Source organism: Carettochelys insculpta, chromosome 21 (assembly GCF_033958435.1).
Source record: "Carettochelys insculpta isolate YL-2023 chromosome 21, ASM3395843v1, whole genome shotgun sequence".
Taxonomy (NCBI): domain Eukaryota; kingdom Metazoa; phylum Chordata; order Testudines; family Carettochelyidae; genus Carettochelys; species Carettochelys insculpta.
The window spans coordinates 8801283-8814519 of NC_134157.1; the positions used below are offsets into that span (position 1 = coordinate 8801283).

General features: G+C 55.0%; 1 protein-coding gene across 1 annotated transcript in view; it reads left to right on the forward strand.

The window, feature by feature from the left end:
• The first annotated feature begins 351 nt into the window (after window positions 1–351).
• NIBAN2 (niban apoptosis regulator 2) overlaps window positions 352–13237 on the forward strand; it is a 99653-nt gene continuing 86767 nt past the window's right edge. Inside the window, exon 1 of the mRNA XM_075015371.1 lies at window positions 352–491. Coding sequence (XP_074871472.1) covers window positions 437–491 — 55 coding nt within the window. The 5' untranslated portion in view covers window positions 352–436. The remainder of the gene's footprint in view (window positions 492–13237) is intronic.

Sequence of the window (13237 nt, forward strand, 5' to 3'; positions counted from 1 at the left end):
GGTGCCGGGGCAGGAGAAACGCCTATTTCTAGTGCGGGGGGCGGGGGGGCGCAGGGTGCAGCCCCAGCGGCCGGGGGGCGGTTTGGCGCACAGGCCTGCGCAAGGATGAAGGAAGGCGGGGGGAGGGGCTGTCCTCCTAGGGGCCCCCCAGTTCCTGCCCCAGAAGCGGAGGGGGGGCCCTGGGAAGCGGCCCCGCCCGGGGGGTCCAGCCCAGCCCAGCCCCGGCCGGGACCCCACTCCGCAGCGTGTTTCCCCGGGAGGGGGAGGCCCTACGTAGGCAGGAGTGTCCCTGCTCCGGCCCGCCCCGCCCCGCCCCGCCCCGGGCTTCCCTGCGCCGGAGGAGAGCGCCCGCCTCCCGGCCCATGGAGCGGCTGTGCTGAGCGCCAGCGCGGGGAGCAGCTCCGGCCCGGCCCCCCTGCCGCCGCGCCTGGCCGCCATGGGCGATGTGGTCTCCGCGCACCTGGACGAGAGCAGGCGCCTGCACGTCGCAGGTAGGGGCGGGCGTGGGCCGCCGGGGCCGGGGGTCCCCCCCCTGCAACTAGAGGGAAACTTCCTCCGCCGTCCTGCAGCGGGCGGGGTCGGGCCGGGAGCTTTGCTGGGGGGGGCGGTGCGGCCCCTGCGCTGAAGGACACAGTAAGGGGGTAGGGGAGAGACCCCCCCAAACAGCCCCCCGGGGTAGGGGAACCCCCCAAACAGCCCACCCCGGCGTAGGACGCTCTTGCCCCGGGCTCCGGTCCCTCCTGCCGGGGATCCTGTTTTAACGCCTGAAAACTTTTTGTTAAGTTCCACGTTGCCGCTGCGGGGCTGGAGCGGGGCGGGGGACGGGGAGGGGGGCAGAGCTCTCTGGAAGGGGAGTTGTCCCACCACACCAGCCAGTCACTTCTGTTCAGAGCAGGTTCCGGGGGGAAACCCATGGGGCCCCGATCCTGCGGGGGGACGGCGGGGGGCAGGCCTGCCCCTCTGGCTAGGATCGCAAATCTTGACCAGTGCGTGCAGCCGTCGGGCTTTGCTTCTCGGCGTTTAACTAAGTGTCCGTTCTTCTCAGTTGAGTATCTCTCGCCTTTCTCTGGAAACTTTCTATTCCCGGGAGTTTGGGCAGAGGGAGCTGGCAAAGCACCGCCACGCAAGCTAGCTGTGTCTGCATCGCATTTCTCCTTCCAAAGAGGCATGCAAATGAAGGACATCAAAATGCAAATGGGACCCTGATTTAAATATCTGGTGCTTTATTTGCATATTCTCCTTTGGAACGAGCTCCTTCCAAAAGAAGAACCCTGTCGAAGGGCCTCTTTTGAAAATAAGCCCCATCTTCAAAAGAACCCGTCTTCCTACTTTGTTTCAGGAAGAAGGGGTCTTTTGAAGATGGGGTATATTTTTGAAAAAGCCCCATCTACAGGGTTTTTCTTTTGAAAGAATCTCTTCAGGAGAGAGATTATGCAAATGAAGCATGAGATATTTAAATCAGTGCCTCATTTGCATTTTCAATTTCCCTCATTTAGGGTGCATCTACACTAGGAACTAACTTCGAAGTTAAGCACTACATCGAAGTAGCCAGCAGAGAGACTTCACACTTTTTTTTTTCCCTTACTGGGGTGTGTGTAGATGCTCAACTTCAAAGTTATTTTTGTAGTGTAGACACAGCCTTACGTGCGTAGCATGTGTAGGGAGGGGGAGAGGTGGGACACTGAAATGGAGTCTAGAGAAGTGACACTGCCCTGATTCATTACCCCGAGTCACTCTTGGTCTCAGTCTGATGCATATGGCCTGAAGATCCCTCTTGGACATGGAGCTCGGGGCATTTGATTAGTCCTGCTTGGAACAGCTTTGCTCGATGTGGGATTGTAGCTGCTATACAGTGGCTTGTTTGTCCCTGCGGAGGCTGGGGGGGTGGGGCTAATTGGTGCCAGCAGTTACTTGATTGACCCTTGTAAGTGGGGTCAGTCTGCCCCTGACTTTGTGACTTGGCGTCTATTTTGCCCTCTTTTCTTGGCATGGCTCATAATTTCAGACGTAGGCATCTGAGCTCCCAGGGGCTGCCAAGTCGCAGGACTTGATGTCTGCCTCTTCTTTCCATAGACTTCCACAGTTACAGTTACAACAGAAGCTTTTTGAAGGTCCTGTTAGCAAGAGAAATTAAGTGCTTAACACCGGTCTGGCCTGGGATCCCCAGACTTCTCAAATCAGCTTGCACTAGGCCATGCGGCTTTGACGGCATCAGATCTTACAACTTGTACCTTCTCTTGCTAGGGAACTAAGACCTCCTGAGAACCTTAGACATTCAGAGATGAATCAGCCACCTTGCTGCCTGGAGCAAAAGGGTGGCTTTCCCCATCCCCCACCCGCCTCCCCAGTTTCTAATGACATGGTCACTTCATCTGGAGCTACAATTAAAATGCCAGCGGAAGAGTGTATTACAGCTGCATTAATACCGGAGGCTCCCAACATGACTAATGCTGTTGCATTACTGAATGTCAAAGGAATTATATGACCTGCCACTTACTGTAAACTTCCCTGTTCATCTCTGTGAATCATGAGATTTCATGTGGGCCAGACACCGCTGAAAGGGGCACTGTGAGGTTTACAACAAATGCATCTAAACTGTTGCATATTACAAATGATGCTTTAGGCTGTTAAAAGCAAAGAGGGAGGACAGCTTGTTTCATCAGCCTGGTCTCTTGGTAGGAAAGGAAATTATCTGGCTTCCCCTCATCCCCCCCCCACTTTTTTTTTTTTTTTTGTATAAATGGGCACTGTTAAAATGTACTCCAATTTTAAATGTGAGTGTCAGCTCCTAAACCTACTGCTGAGCCCTCTTGCCATCTTACTACAGGGTGTCCCCTTCATACGTTGTGGTTAGGGACCGTGAAGTCGCAATGTAAAGCAAAAAGATGCATAAAGGGGAATTTTCCCCCATAAGAATACATGTAAATAGAGGGGGATAGGCCCTCACATGCAGTAACGGTGCCCAGGTGACTTACAAAGGAGACTTTCTGCAATAAGAATACATGTAAATACATTGGGATACGGGCCGAGTCCTTTAAGTTGTTTTGTTGTTTTAATGTCTGTTAGCAACGAACCATGTACAGGGTACAGTAAAACATTTTAATGTAAAAAAATCTTAAATTCAAACGTACTTTGAGAGGATTTTAACCTTAAAACCCAGACGGTTGTGCTTCAAGGTCATCAGGGAGTGGTTGCTTTGTTTCTTTTAAAGAAAGAATCAAGGGTTGTCTGCTTTCCTGTTTATTGTTGTGCTTTTAGTATTTCTCGGTAGCAAGCCATAGATTCTCTAGTGCACCTAGCTACCGCTGGTGAGTGGTCAAAAAGATTGTGGTCCCTTGAAAACAGCTTAAGTGCGGATCTGTTCAATGTATAATGAATTTAGTTTCCTTAATTGACAACTTATATTTGAAACGTTTTGTAACAAAGCGATTTACAACAGGGATCCCCTGCACTTAGATTAAGTAGTGGCTGGAGCCTGGTGAGGATTAAGACTCCATTATTCTAGCCCTGTGCAAACAGTCTTGAAACACGTTTTTCCTTCTCTTTAAAATCTGAACCTTCCTCTGTTGTGACCTACACAAATTAGGGAGTGGGGGTGGGAGGCAGGGAAGGTGCCTGTCATAGTGACACAGAGAAGGCACCACTTGCCCAAATTTAAAAGCACAAAGAAACCAAAGAATTTCCTCCAATCTCTTCCACATCTAATTGCACAACTAATTACATCTAGTAATCTTGGGTGTTGCGAGCAACAATGGCAGCTGAAATATTTGTTTAGATCTGTGTGCATGATTGAATCACTGCTCCCACCTGAAGGCCCCAGACTGCCTGGCTTATCATAATTGCTGTTGTAACTACTTCTTAATTTCTTCATTAATGCTCTCCTCAGGAGTGTTCTTGGGCAACACTCTCCTGCTGTCTTGCCAGGCATGGCCATAGTTGGAATACCTGAGCCCTTTCTACACCCAGGTGCCCTTCATTTGCAAGCCAGATGGAGATGCACCAATGCAGGACAAGTCATTTGCAATCTCTCCCAGTGCAGATGCATCCAAGATCTCCATGGCTCGTCAAATGGCTGGCTCTGGCTGATTCTCCTGCAGCGTACAGACCTCTGGAAAGTTAGGTGGTGGGGAGCAGACCAAGTTCTGGAGTGGATGAATGCCACCCATGACACCCGTTGTTAAGGGTCCCTCTTGCACTGGCCTGGCAGCGGCTGGCAGAAGCATGACACGTGAAAAGGCCTTGTGCTGGCCTGGATGCATCTAGGTCAGTGGTTCTTAAACTCTTGGTTGGGACCTCAGAGTGGGTGGGGGCTCCATTTTAACCGCGTCGCCAGGGCTGGTGTTAGACTTGCTGAGGCTCAGTCTGAGCCCCACTGCCCAGAACAGACACCCTCCAAGTTTTAGCAACCTTCAGCATGGTGGGGTTTGGGCAGAGGTCATGCAGTAATTTTGGTTGCCAGAAGGGGGTTGTGGTGCAGTGAAGCTTGAGGAACCCTGGTCTTGGTTGCTCAGAGGGTTCGGAAGCAGGGCCTGGTCACCGAATGCATTACCATGCCAGGTGGGCCTTCTCCCCAATTGTTCTGCAAAGTTGGCCAGCACAGGCACAGGAATTGTTCCCTGTGGCAATTTGTGACCTCATGTGTTGCTTTGGGGTCCAGCAGGGAGTGACACACACACACACACACACACACACACACACACACACACACACACACACACACACACACACACACACACACACCTACCTCCTGTCCTTCCTAAATAAAACACTCGTGCGATTTCCAGGGAGGGTGTGGCGTTAGTTTCCAGGAGGCGCCTGGCATAACAGGTCTTAGTTATTGCAGCTGTGAGCCAAGGGCATCCCCCAGGCCCGGAGCCACAGCCTGGTGCTGGGCCTTTTCATTTGGAACTCACTCCTGCCTGAGCTTCCTTCCAGCCTGAGCAAGCCCAGCCCACAGCCTCTGCTGTCCCCCACCTGGAGGGTGAGGGAAGAGAGTGAAAAGGAGACGCCAGAGGCCTGGTCTACGCTACATCTCCGGAGCATTTGAGCCTGGTTGAGCAGATTAGTTGCAGTAGTGCTGGACACCTCTAGGCGAATACTTTGCAGTGGACGGATCCTGGTATAGAACAGGCCCTAGGAGGGTCTCAAGCCAAGGCCAGGTTTGGAGCCCAGACCAGCTCTGACAAACACTGGAATCCAGCTGATCGGGAGGTGCCTTGGGCAAGGTTTTGGCTGTTGCTAAAAGTAAAAATTTAATTAATACATGTCATTATTCCCAAAGGCCTCTGGCTTGCCTGGAAGCTGAGTGAATGATTAGCTATTGCTAACTTGCTTGACTAATTTTAGCCTCTTGCTGCTCCTTCTATGGAAGTCAGCTAACTGGAGTGTCCTCTGCTAAGCCGTGGAGGATAGCTCTTTCTGCCGTGGATTGCAGCCTGTTACCTGAAGGTATCAGAGAGTGCAACCAGACAAAGGGCTTCAGTTCTGTTCCCTGATAGCGTCTAGCAGCACTTCCAGCACGTATGTCTAAATGTTGCCTCCTGCCTGGGAGGGTGTGTCTCCCAGTCCTGTGCTCAGGCCTCTGCAGCTTCAGGAACCCAGCCTGCCTGCAGCAACCCTGAGTTCAATGTCCATCCTTCTACTCCACCCCACCCCGGCTGTGACACAGTTTGGGGGGTGGGACAAGGAGTGCATGGGTTAGATGTGCCTTTCTCTGCTTCCTCCATCCCACAGGGAAACCCCCCACCCTGTCATTCGGCAGCACACTTCTTTCCTAAGCCTGGCTCTGCAGAGCCCAAGGGCAGAGACCAGCCTCAGACACGTGCTAATTGTTTCTAGAGTTGCAGGGGGAAAGTGAAGCTTCTTCTTCCTCGTGTGTCTGCAAAAGCCCCAGGAGGAAGGCTGTTTGAACTTAGTGCTTCTGCTTTGGCTTTCCTGGCTTGCCAGCTTCTAGGGGGCAGTGCTTTCAGTGTGGCAGGGGGCGGCAGAGCCCATGCCAGCTGTACCACGAGCTCCCAGTTGTGCTTGTCTGAGAGCTTGGTGAGCAGGGGGGTAGTTTGTCTCCCTAGACTGAGGAAGGTCTCTGGTCTGTCGATGGGGACTTGAAGGTCTGTCTCAGGGTTTCGGTCCTGGTTTTGTGGCGTCTCTGCATGAGGTTTCTGAGCAGGAGTTCGGAGTGGGTCGTAGTGCCCAAGTGTGAGATTTTCAGAGGGGCTCTGTGCATGGCTGGTGTGCCAGATGGAGCTGAGCCCTGGCTGCTGGGGGTGTTTGCTGGATAGCTGCTTGGCAGGACAGCTCGGGAAGCCTTGTGGAAGGTAGGCTGGGAATGGAGCCACCCTCTGTGCGCCACAGCAATTCTGAAGCTGCCCAGCTCCCTGGAGGGTCCCAGCGTGGTCTGAAGTGGGCCTGGACTCTGGCTCTCAGGTGCTTTGTGAGGGAAGCTCTGTTATCTGGGTGGTGTTTCAGAGCTGGAGAAGCATAGGGAGCTCTGGCTGATTCTGAGCACGGTGCTGTGCCTACTGGAGCCCGGCCAGCCTCAGCAAGCAGCTCCTGTCCTCCTGGTCCTGAGCCATTGATTGACCTGGCCCAGCTACCTCTAAAGATTCCAGCCCGTTCGTCACAGCCCAGGGTGCATTCCAGCAATTGCACTCCAAGGACTAGGCTGTCAGAGCGGCGTCACATTTCTGGGGTGTGGGCTGGGATCTCACAGCGCTCGGGGGAAAGCCATTTCATCTTGCAATGGTGCCAAGGGCAAACCTCCGGTGTGCTCGTGGAAGACGGCAGGGGTTTCAGGTCCAGCTGTTAAATGTATGCAACCTTTGTGCAGCATGTGGTAAACGCCCACAGTCTGAGACTTTCAGCAGGCTGCCTGGGCCCAGCCTGGTAACAAAGGACCTATGCTGCTGGATCAGAAAGGGAGCCCAGGAATGGCCCTGCTGCAGGATCGGTCCCAGCCTCTCTTTCATTCAGTGTTTTTTCCAACCCTTGCAGACTGGCCCACCTACAGGAGCTGCCAGCCAGCTAGGGAGGCTGCCTTCAGGCTGGCTGGGGGGCATGCATTCAGGCCTTTGCATCCTGCCACCTCACCTCCCCTGCACTGCCAGGGCATTGGAGTGAGCCACACAGCAGCAGCCCTGCGAGGTGCAAGGAGCACACCTGAGCAGTGCTAGGAGACGCGAGTCAGTGGGTGGGTCGGTGGCTGCAGATGGGTGGCTTGTATGACGTGGCCCCCTGCCCACACCCGACGTGAACTATGGCTTGTGGCAGGGCCCAAGGGACAGCTGCCTTCTGCGGAAGGGATCCCCGATAAAAGCCTGTCGGGGACGTGGACGCTTCAGCTCAGACCTTCCTCTCTGCACCTTGCGGATGCCAGGCCACTGCTGCTTGGAAATCTGGCCTCCCCAGTCTCAGGTCACAGGCACAGACTCCCCAGGGCCTAGGTGCACCCTGGGCGTTGGGTGCGCCCAAGCCATTGCATCGCCACACAGGGCGTTTACACGTGAGTGCAGGAGGTGAGCGGAGCTCGGGGCAGCTCCTGCTCCCTAGTTCTGCATGTACTTTATGGAGTGGGGTAGAGTTAGAGGGAAATTCCAGCCCAGACACTGTTCCTCAGCTAACATCATGTATGCCATCATGTGCCAACAAGGCCCAAATGCTTTGAATATTGGACAGACTTCAAACTCTCTCAGACAAATAATTAATGGGCACAAAACAGACATAAAAACACTCCTGATCCACAAACCGGTCAGCCAGCACTTTAATGGAGTGGGCCATTCTGTTAATGACCTGAAGGTTTGCGTCCTACTGCAGAGGAATTTTCACAGCAGTTTGGAAAGAGAGGCTGCTGAACTCTCTCTCATATTCAAATTCGACACATTAACATGTGGTTTGAACCAAGATGGGAATTTTCTAGCTCATTATAGGGGCTCTTTTGCATACTTGGCTTTATCTAATTCTTGACTTTATCTAATTCTAATTCCCCATCATCTTCTGCCTCTCTGCTCTCTGATTTGCTCACCTTGATAATATCTTTCTGATTTGTTGACTTTGATTACTGTTTTTGGTTCTCTGTGCCTTAAATACTGAATCTGTTCTGGCCTGGCTATGGGCTGAAGAAGTGGGTCTGTCCCACGAAAGCTCATCACCTAATAAATTATTGTGTTGGTCTTTAAAGTGCTACTGGACTGCTTTTTTGTTTTGATAGTATATAGACTAGCACGGCTTTCTCTCTGTTACTGGCTAATTCAGTGGCTCTCCCTTGGGGAGGCAGTGTCAGACCCCAGAGCAGCCCCCAGACCTTTAAGTGCCCCCCTCCAGCAGAGTGTGGAGCCAGAGAGGGAAGAAGCTGTCGAGGAGGAGTGCCAAAGGGAGAGGTAAGGAGCTGTGTTGTGGGGTCACACCCAGCGACCCCCTTCTTCCCAGCGGGGCATGGCAGTGAAAGAGGGCCCTGCTGAGACTGGCTGGGGCGTGGCGTGGCATTGTCTCCCCTCCCTCTCTCTGCAGAAGGAGGGTCAGCCCCACACGCATGGTCTGCCGCCTTAGGGGAGGGTGCAGGGAGCTGCTGGAGGCGTGCTTTCCTCAGTGGGTTGAGGGAGAGCAGGCTGGGCTGTTGTCAGTCCCCAGTGAATGGAAGGTGCCTGTTGCTTCAGGTCTCAGCCTGTGTCAGCTGTGAAGACAATGTACCTCCCCGTCCACTACTTGGTGGCCAAGGCCCCCGGGAGACCAGGAATGATGGCGGGGGCGGGGATAGCGCCAGCTAAGGATGCAGGTCACACCACCTGCCAGTGGCAGCTTGGGACTCTGAGGCAGGGTCCTTGGGGATGGGGATGGGGATGGGCAAGTCCTGGCCCCTCTCTGGGCCTCAGTTTTCACCTGTGAAATGGGGGTAATTCAGCCCTTCCTTACAGCTGCTCTTGAGGCTTTAATTGTTAGCAAGGTGCCTGGGCTGTTCAGACCTGGACCGGAGGAGCAGAGTTGGTTTCCTGCTCTCGACAGTATGGCTGCTGGGTTCTCCCGGCATTCCTGACGGATACCCTCTCCCCTCCCCACCCACCCCACCCCTTTTTCTCTGGCCTGGGCTGTAACAAAGAGTGCCTCCCTCCACTCCACTTCCTTCTCTGTCGGAGCTCCCTGATCCCAACACCTTCCCGCTTGTCCCTCCTGTTTTAGGAGTGGCCGGCAGACACAGCCACGGTGGCTTCTGTTCTTCACACCTCTCTGGTTTGCCCTGACTAGGCAGAAGTTGAGAAACTTCTAAAAATGGTCAAAAAATGTAACTTTCCTCCCCCCCGCACTGCGTTTCCTCCTCTGGATTTACAGTCCCCTCTTGGCACCGGCCCACCATCTGCAGCCAAAACAGAGCAGGGAAGCCATCTCCCTGCAGGGACCCTCCCCACACGGCCTCCAGGCTGATGGAGCTGGGTCTGTTTAAAGCTCTAGCAGAGCTTTCACACAGTGGTTCTCAGCCCCCCTGCGACTTGCAGCCCAATAGGTGCACAGCTGGGCCCATGGGACGGGCTTCGGGCCATACAGGGAGCATACAGATTGTGTGAGTGCAGCCCATGAAACACAGAACTGTGTGTGGCCCACAGTGGTAAATCGGTTGAGAACCACTTAGCTTCTGTAACAAAGAGCTTGTGAGTTGGGACAACTGTGAGGAGCTTTGCAGAGTGGCGAGGGTTCCGCATGTGGGTCTGGGGAGGCTGGAGAACTTAGGAGGTGCATCTGCTGGTGGGGGGGTCTGTTGCAGGTGGTGTATGTGTGATGCCACTTGGTGATGCCAGGGATTGAACTGGGGGCTTAGGTGGCACAAGCCTCTGTAGATGGAGCTCAAGAGCCAGGCTTCCGTGCAGTCCTAACAAACCCCCCTGTCATGTGCGTGCAGCTGGTCTCTTGGGCTTTGTCCACCTGAGGTGGTTGAGCAGAGCTAAGAGCTTGCTCTACTGCTCACACAGCCCAACCAGCATTGGCCGTGGTGGAGGGACAAAGAGGCAAGAGGGATTTTTCAACCTCGGACTCCAGGGGTCTGATGAGATCTAGTGGGTAAGAACATAGAACATAAGAACGGCCAGACTGGGTCACACCAGAGGTCTGTCTAGCCCAGTGTCCTGTCTGCCAACAGGGGCCAATGCCAGGTGCCCCAGAGGGAACAAACTGAACAGGTAACCATTGAGTGATCCATCCGCCGTTGCCCATTCGCAGCGTGGGGCAAACAGAGGCTGGAGACACCTTCCCTGCCCCGTTGCCACTGATGGACCTACCCTCCCTGAACTTACGTAGTACGTTTCTGAGTCCTGCTTGGCCTTGGTCTTCACAACGTCCTCTGGCCAGGAGTCCCACCGCTGACTGTGCATTGTGTCTAACAGCACTTCCGTTTCAGCTGGAGCTCGTCTACACCTGTGCTCTCCCAGCTGCTGCTCCGGCATGGGAGCACCAGGCTATTTCTAGTGCCGGCAACGAGGTGGGAGGCATCACGTGCTGGCTTGCTCTGTGCCCAGTTCTCTCCTTAGCCCCAAGCGGATCCTAGGTAGCCACTCACTCAATCTCTGATCGCAAACTTCTTACCCTTTTTGCATCTGCCGTGGAGGATTGTGGGTGGGTCACAGTGGGGGCTGTGCAGAGTGCTCAGAGCATTGTATGATGCATGATTCACGTGACAGTGCTTTCCCTCCCCTGCACTCAAATACCACCATTCCCAGACCCTGCCAGCTGCCTCAGGCTTCTGCGTCCAAGCCTCGTAGGACAGCAAAGAGGCTCAGAAGTTGGCAATTCCTCCAGTTCCCGAGGCTGGAGGAGAACTCTGGGCACAGGCCTTGCAGCAGCTGAGCTGGGCCTCTCAGAAGAGCCCAGCCTGTGCTCCTCCAGACCCTCTTTGACGGGACGGGCAACCTGGTACTGACGGACAAATCAGAGGAGGGTGGCGTTCGGTGAGGCATGGAAAGGTTGTGTTTAGAATATGTAGGCAGTGGGGTGGTCCTCTGGATGAGGCACACCTCTCACTCTCTCTCCAGTTCTGGCCCTGACTGGCTGTGACCTTGGGCATATCGTGCTGTCACCCCGTGCCTCAGTTTCCCCACAGGGGGTGTGGGTTAAGTCAGGAATCCTGTGCACGCCCACCTATTTGAAACTCTTTGAGATCCTGGGGTGCAAGTGCTACAGAAGCAGTTCTATGCGCTTAGTGAGCTTCCTGGATCGGCCAAATTGGAGCGGCTGAAGGCTCCTGTCCGGGCTGGCAGTGCCACAAATGGCCTTTCCTGGGCGTAGTTCAGCGCTTCGGGCACTGATTGGAGCAGTGAGCGTGGGGGTGGGGGACAAGGGGGACTCCCCCTCACTGGGAGGGTGAGGCAGCTGGCTCGCTGCCCAGTTCTGTGCTTATGGGAATAGGTTGCAGCTTGGCGCTTCTTGGCACCTGAGCGGGGAGTAGAGAAGCATTTGCTGCCCTGCCTCCTGCCAGCCATTCCACAACCCAGAACTGCTGGAGCCTGGACCCGGCTCCTGCACCAGTCACGCCGCGGTCTGGGCACTGCTGGGCGCTTTGGCCTCTGAGACGTTCCAGGGTCCGCGTCCCAATGTGATCTGTTCTCAGCTGGCTTCGTTGTTCCCCATGGCCTCCATCCCTGGGGCCCTCCCTCCCAGCATGCATCGGGGCAGCTCTGCCTTGACCTCGCTGAGGGCTGGGAAAGAACCTGTCTCGTTGGCGTGTGTGTGTGGGGGCGGGAGGAACCGCCTTCTCCTCCGGGGACGCCTTTGCTGGGCCACTCGCTGCCCTTCCCAGGGCAGGGGCTGAGCACACCCGTCCCATCCCACTGCAGGGGGCTGGGCTGTTGGGACCCCAGGTACCCCCCTGCTTGTGCACCCGTCCGCTGAGACTGAAAGGGACCAGAAGCTTGTTTGCCGTGCTCTGGCCATGCCCAGATGCTGACTCTTTGCCAGGCTCTGCAGAGGTTGATGGGTTTGGTGTGTCTGGAGCCCATGGAGCTGCTCTGTGTGGGTCAGTGTGGGAAGCGCTGGAAACCGGCACGCTGTATGGCAGCGAAGTAAGTGGTGACTGTTTCTGCATCATGTCTTTCTCCTCCCCTCCTCCAGAGGCATCCTGTGCCCAGGCATGTGTCTGCAGTGGGGAGCCTTTCTACAGCCCTCTGGGCACGCTGGCTCCAGCCGAGGTGGAAGCAGCCGTGCGGACAGGGCTCGGGTGTCCCCTGGCCCCACGTGGCAGGTAGAGAACGTGCTCTTGTACGCCCCTGCTCCCGTTTCTAGCAGCGCTGGCGCAGCTGTAGGGAGAGAACTTGTGTAGATGAGGCCTCCAGGGCTGGAGCCCCTGGTTTGGACGCTCTCAGCCACTTTATCCTTTGCCTGGGTGTTCTGCGAGCTGCCCACGCCCTTGCAGTGCCAGAGGCTCCCGGTGTGCTAATGAAGGGGGTGGGGCAGTGTCTTCTGCTGCCTGCGAAGATCTGTCTCCAACGCCTTGTTCCCTTCATGCCCGCTTGCTACTTTGCCACCTATGAAATAGGCAGGTCTGGAGGAGTTCTGCTTCCGCAGCCCACACTCGGGCGCTCTTGTGCTCAGCCCCAGTGGGGATCCGCTGGCAAAAGGCTTCTGTGGCTTGCGCTGAGGGCAGCCAGCTCCTCTCCCAGAGACTGGATTTTTGGAGGGAAGGGGTAAAAGGAGGTGCAGGCATGAGATCTGCTCCCACCTCACCCCAGGGTCTTGGAAACCCAGGGCATGCTGCAGGAGGCTCCGGCCAGGAGGAGACACCTGGATTAGGCTCCACATCGACGAGGGGTTTGAACCTGTGAGCGGTGGGTAGAAGAGCGAGAATGAGACACTCCTAAGCGCCGGCCCCTGCCAACAGCTGAAAACAGGCGTGGGGCTGTTTAGTTGTCTGAACAAACTTTGGTCTGTGCAAATATAAAAGTCATCGTGTTTTCTTCCCAGGCACTGGAATGTTGGACTTGGGTTTCCTGCTGGCACAAGCCAGTTCTGCAGACCAAAATTTTATATCCAGCTTTATTATTCTCCTCCTCACAGGGTGTGTGTGTCTCAGTCGCGCTCTCTCTCTCTCACACGCACACCCGTTGTAAAAGGCTGGATTCTTTCCTCTCTTGGGAAGAAAGGGGAGCTTATGCAATGGTCGAGCAGAACTCTGATCCTGCTTTTGCTTTCATAGCCGGGATTGCCAAGACTCTAAAAATAAAAGATTTAACATCTGCCTTGGATCCTTTGCCAGCGCTTACCTCAG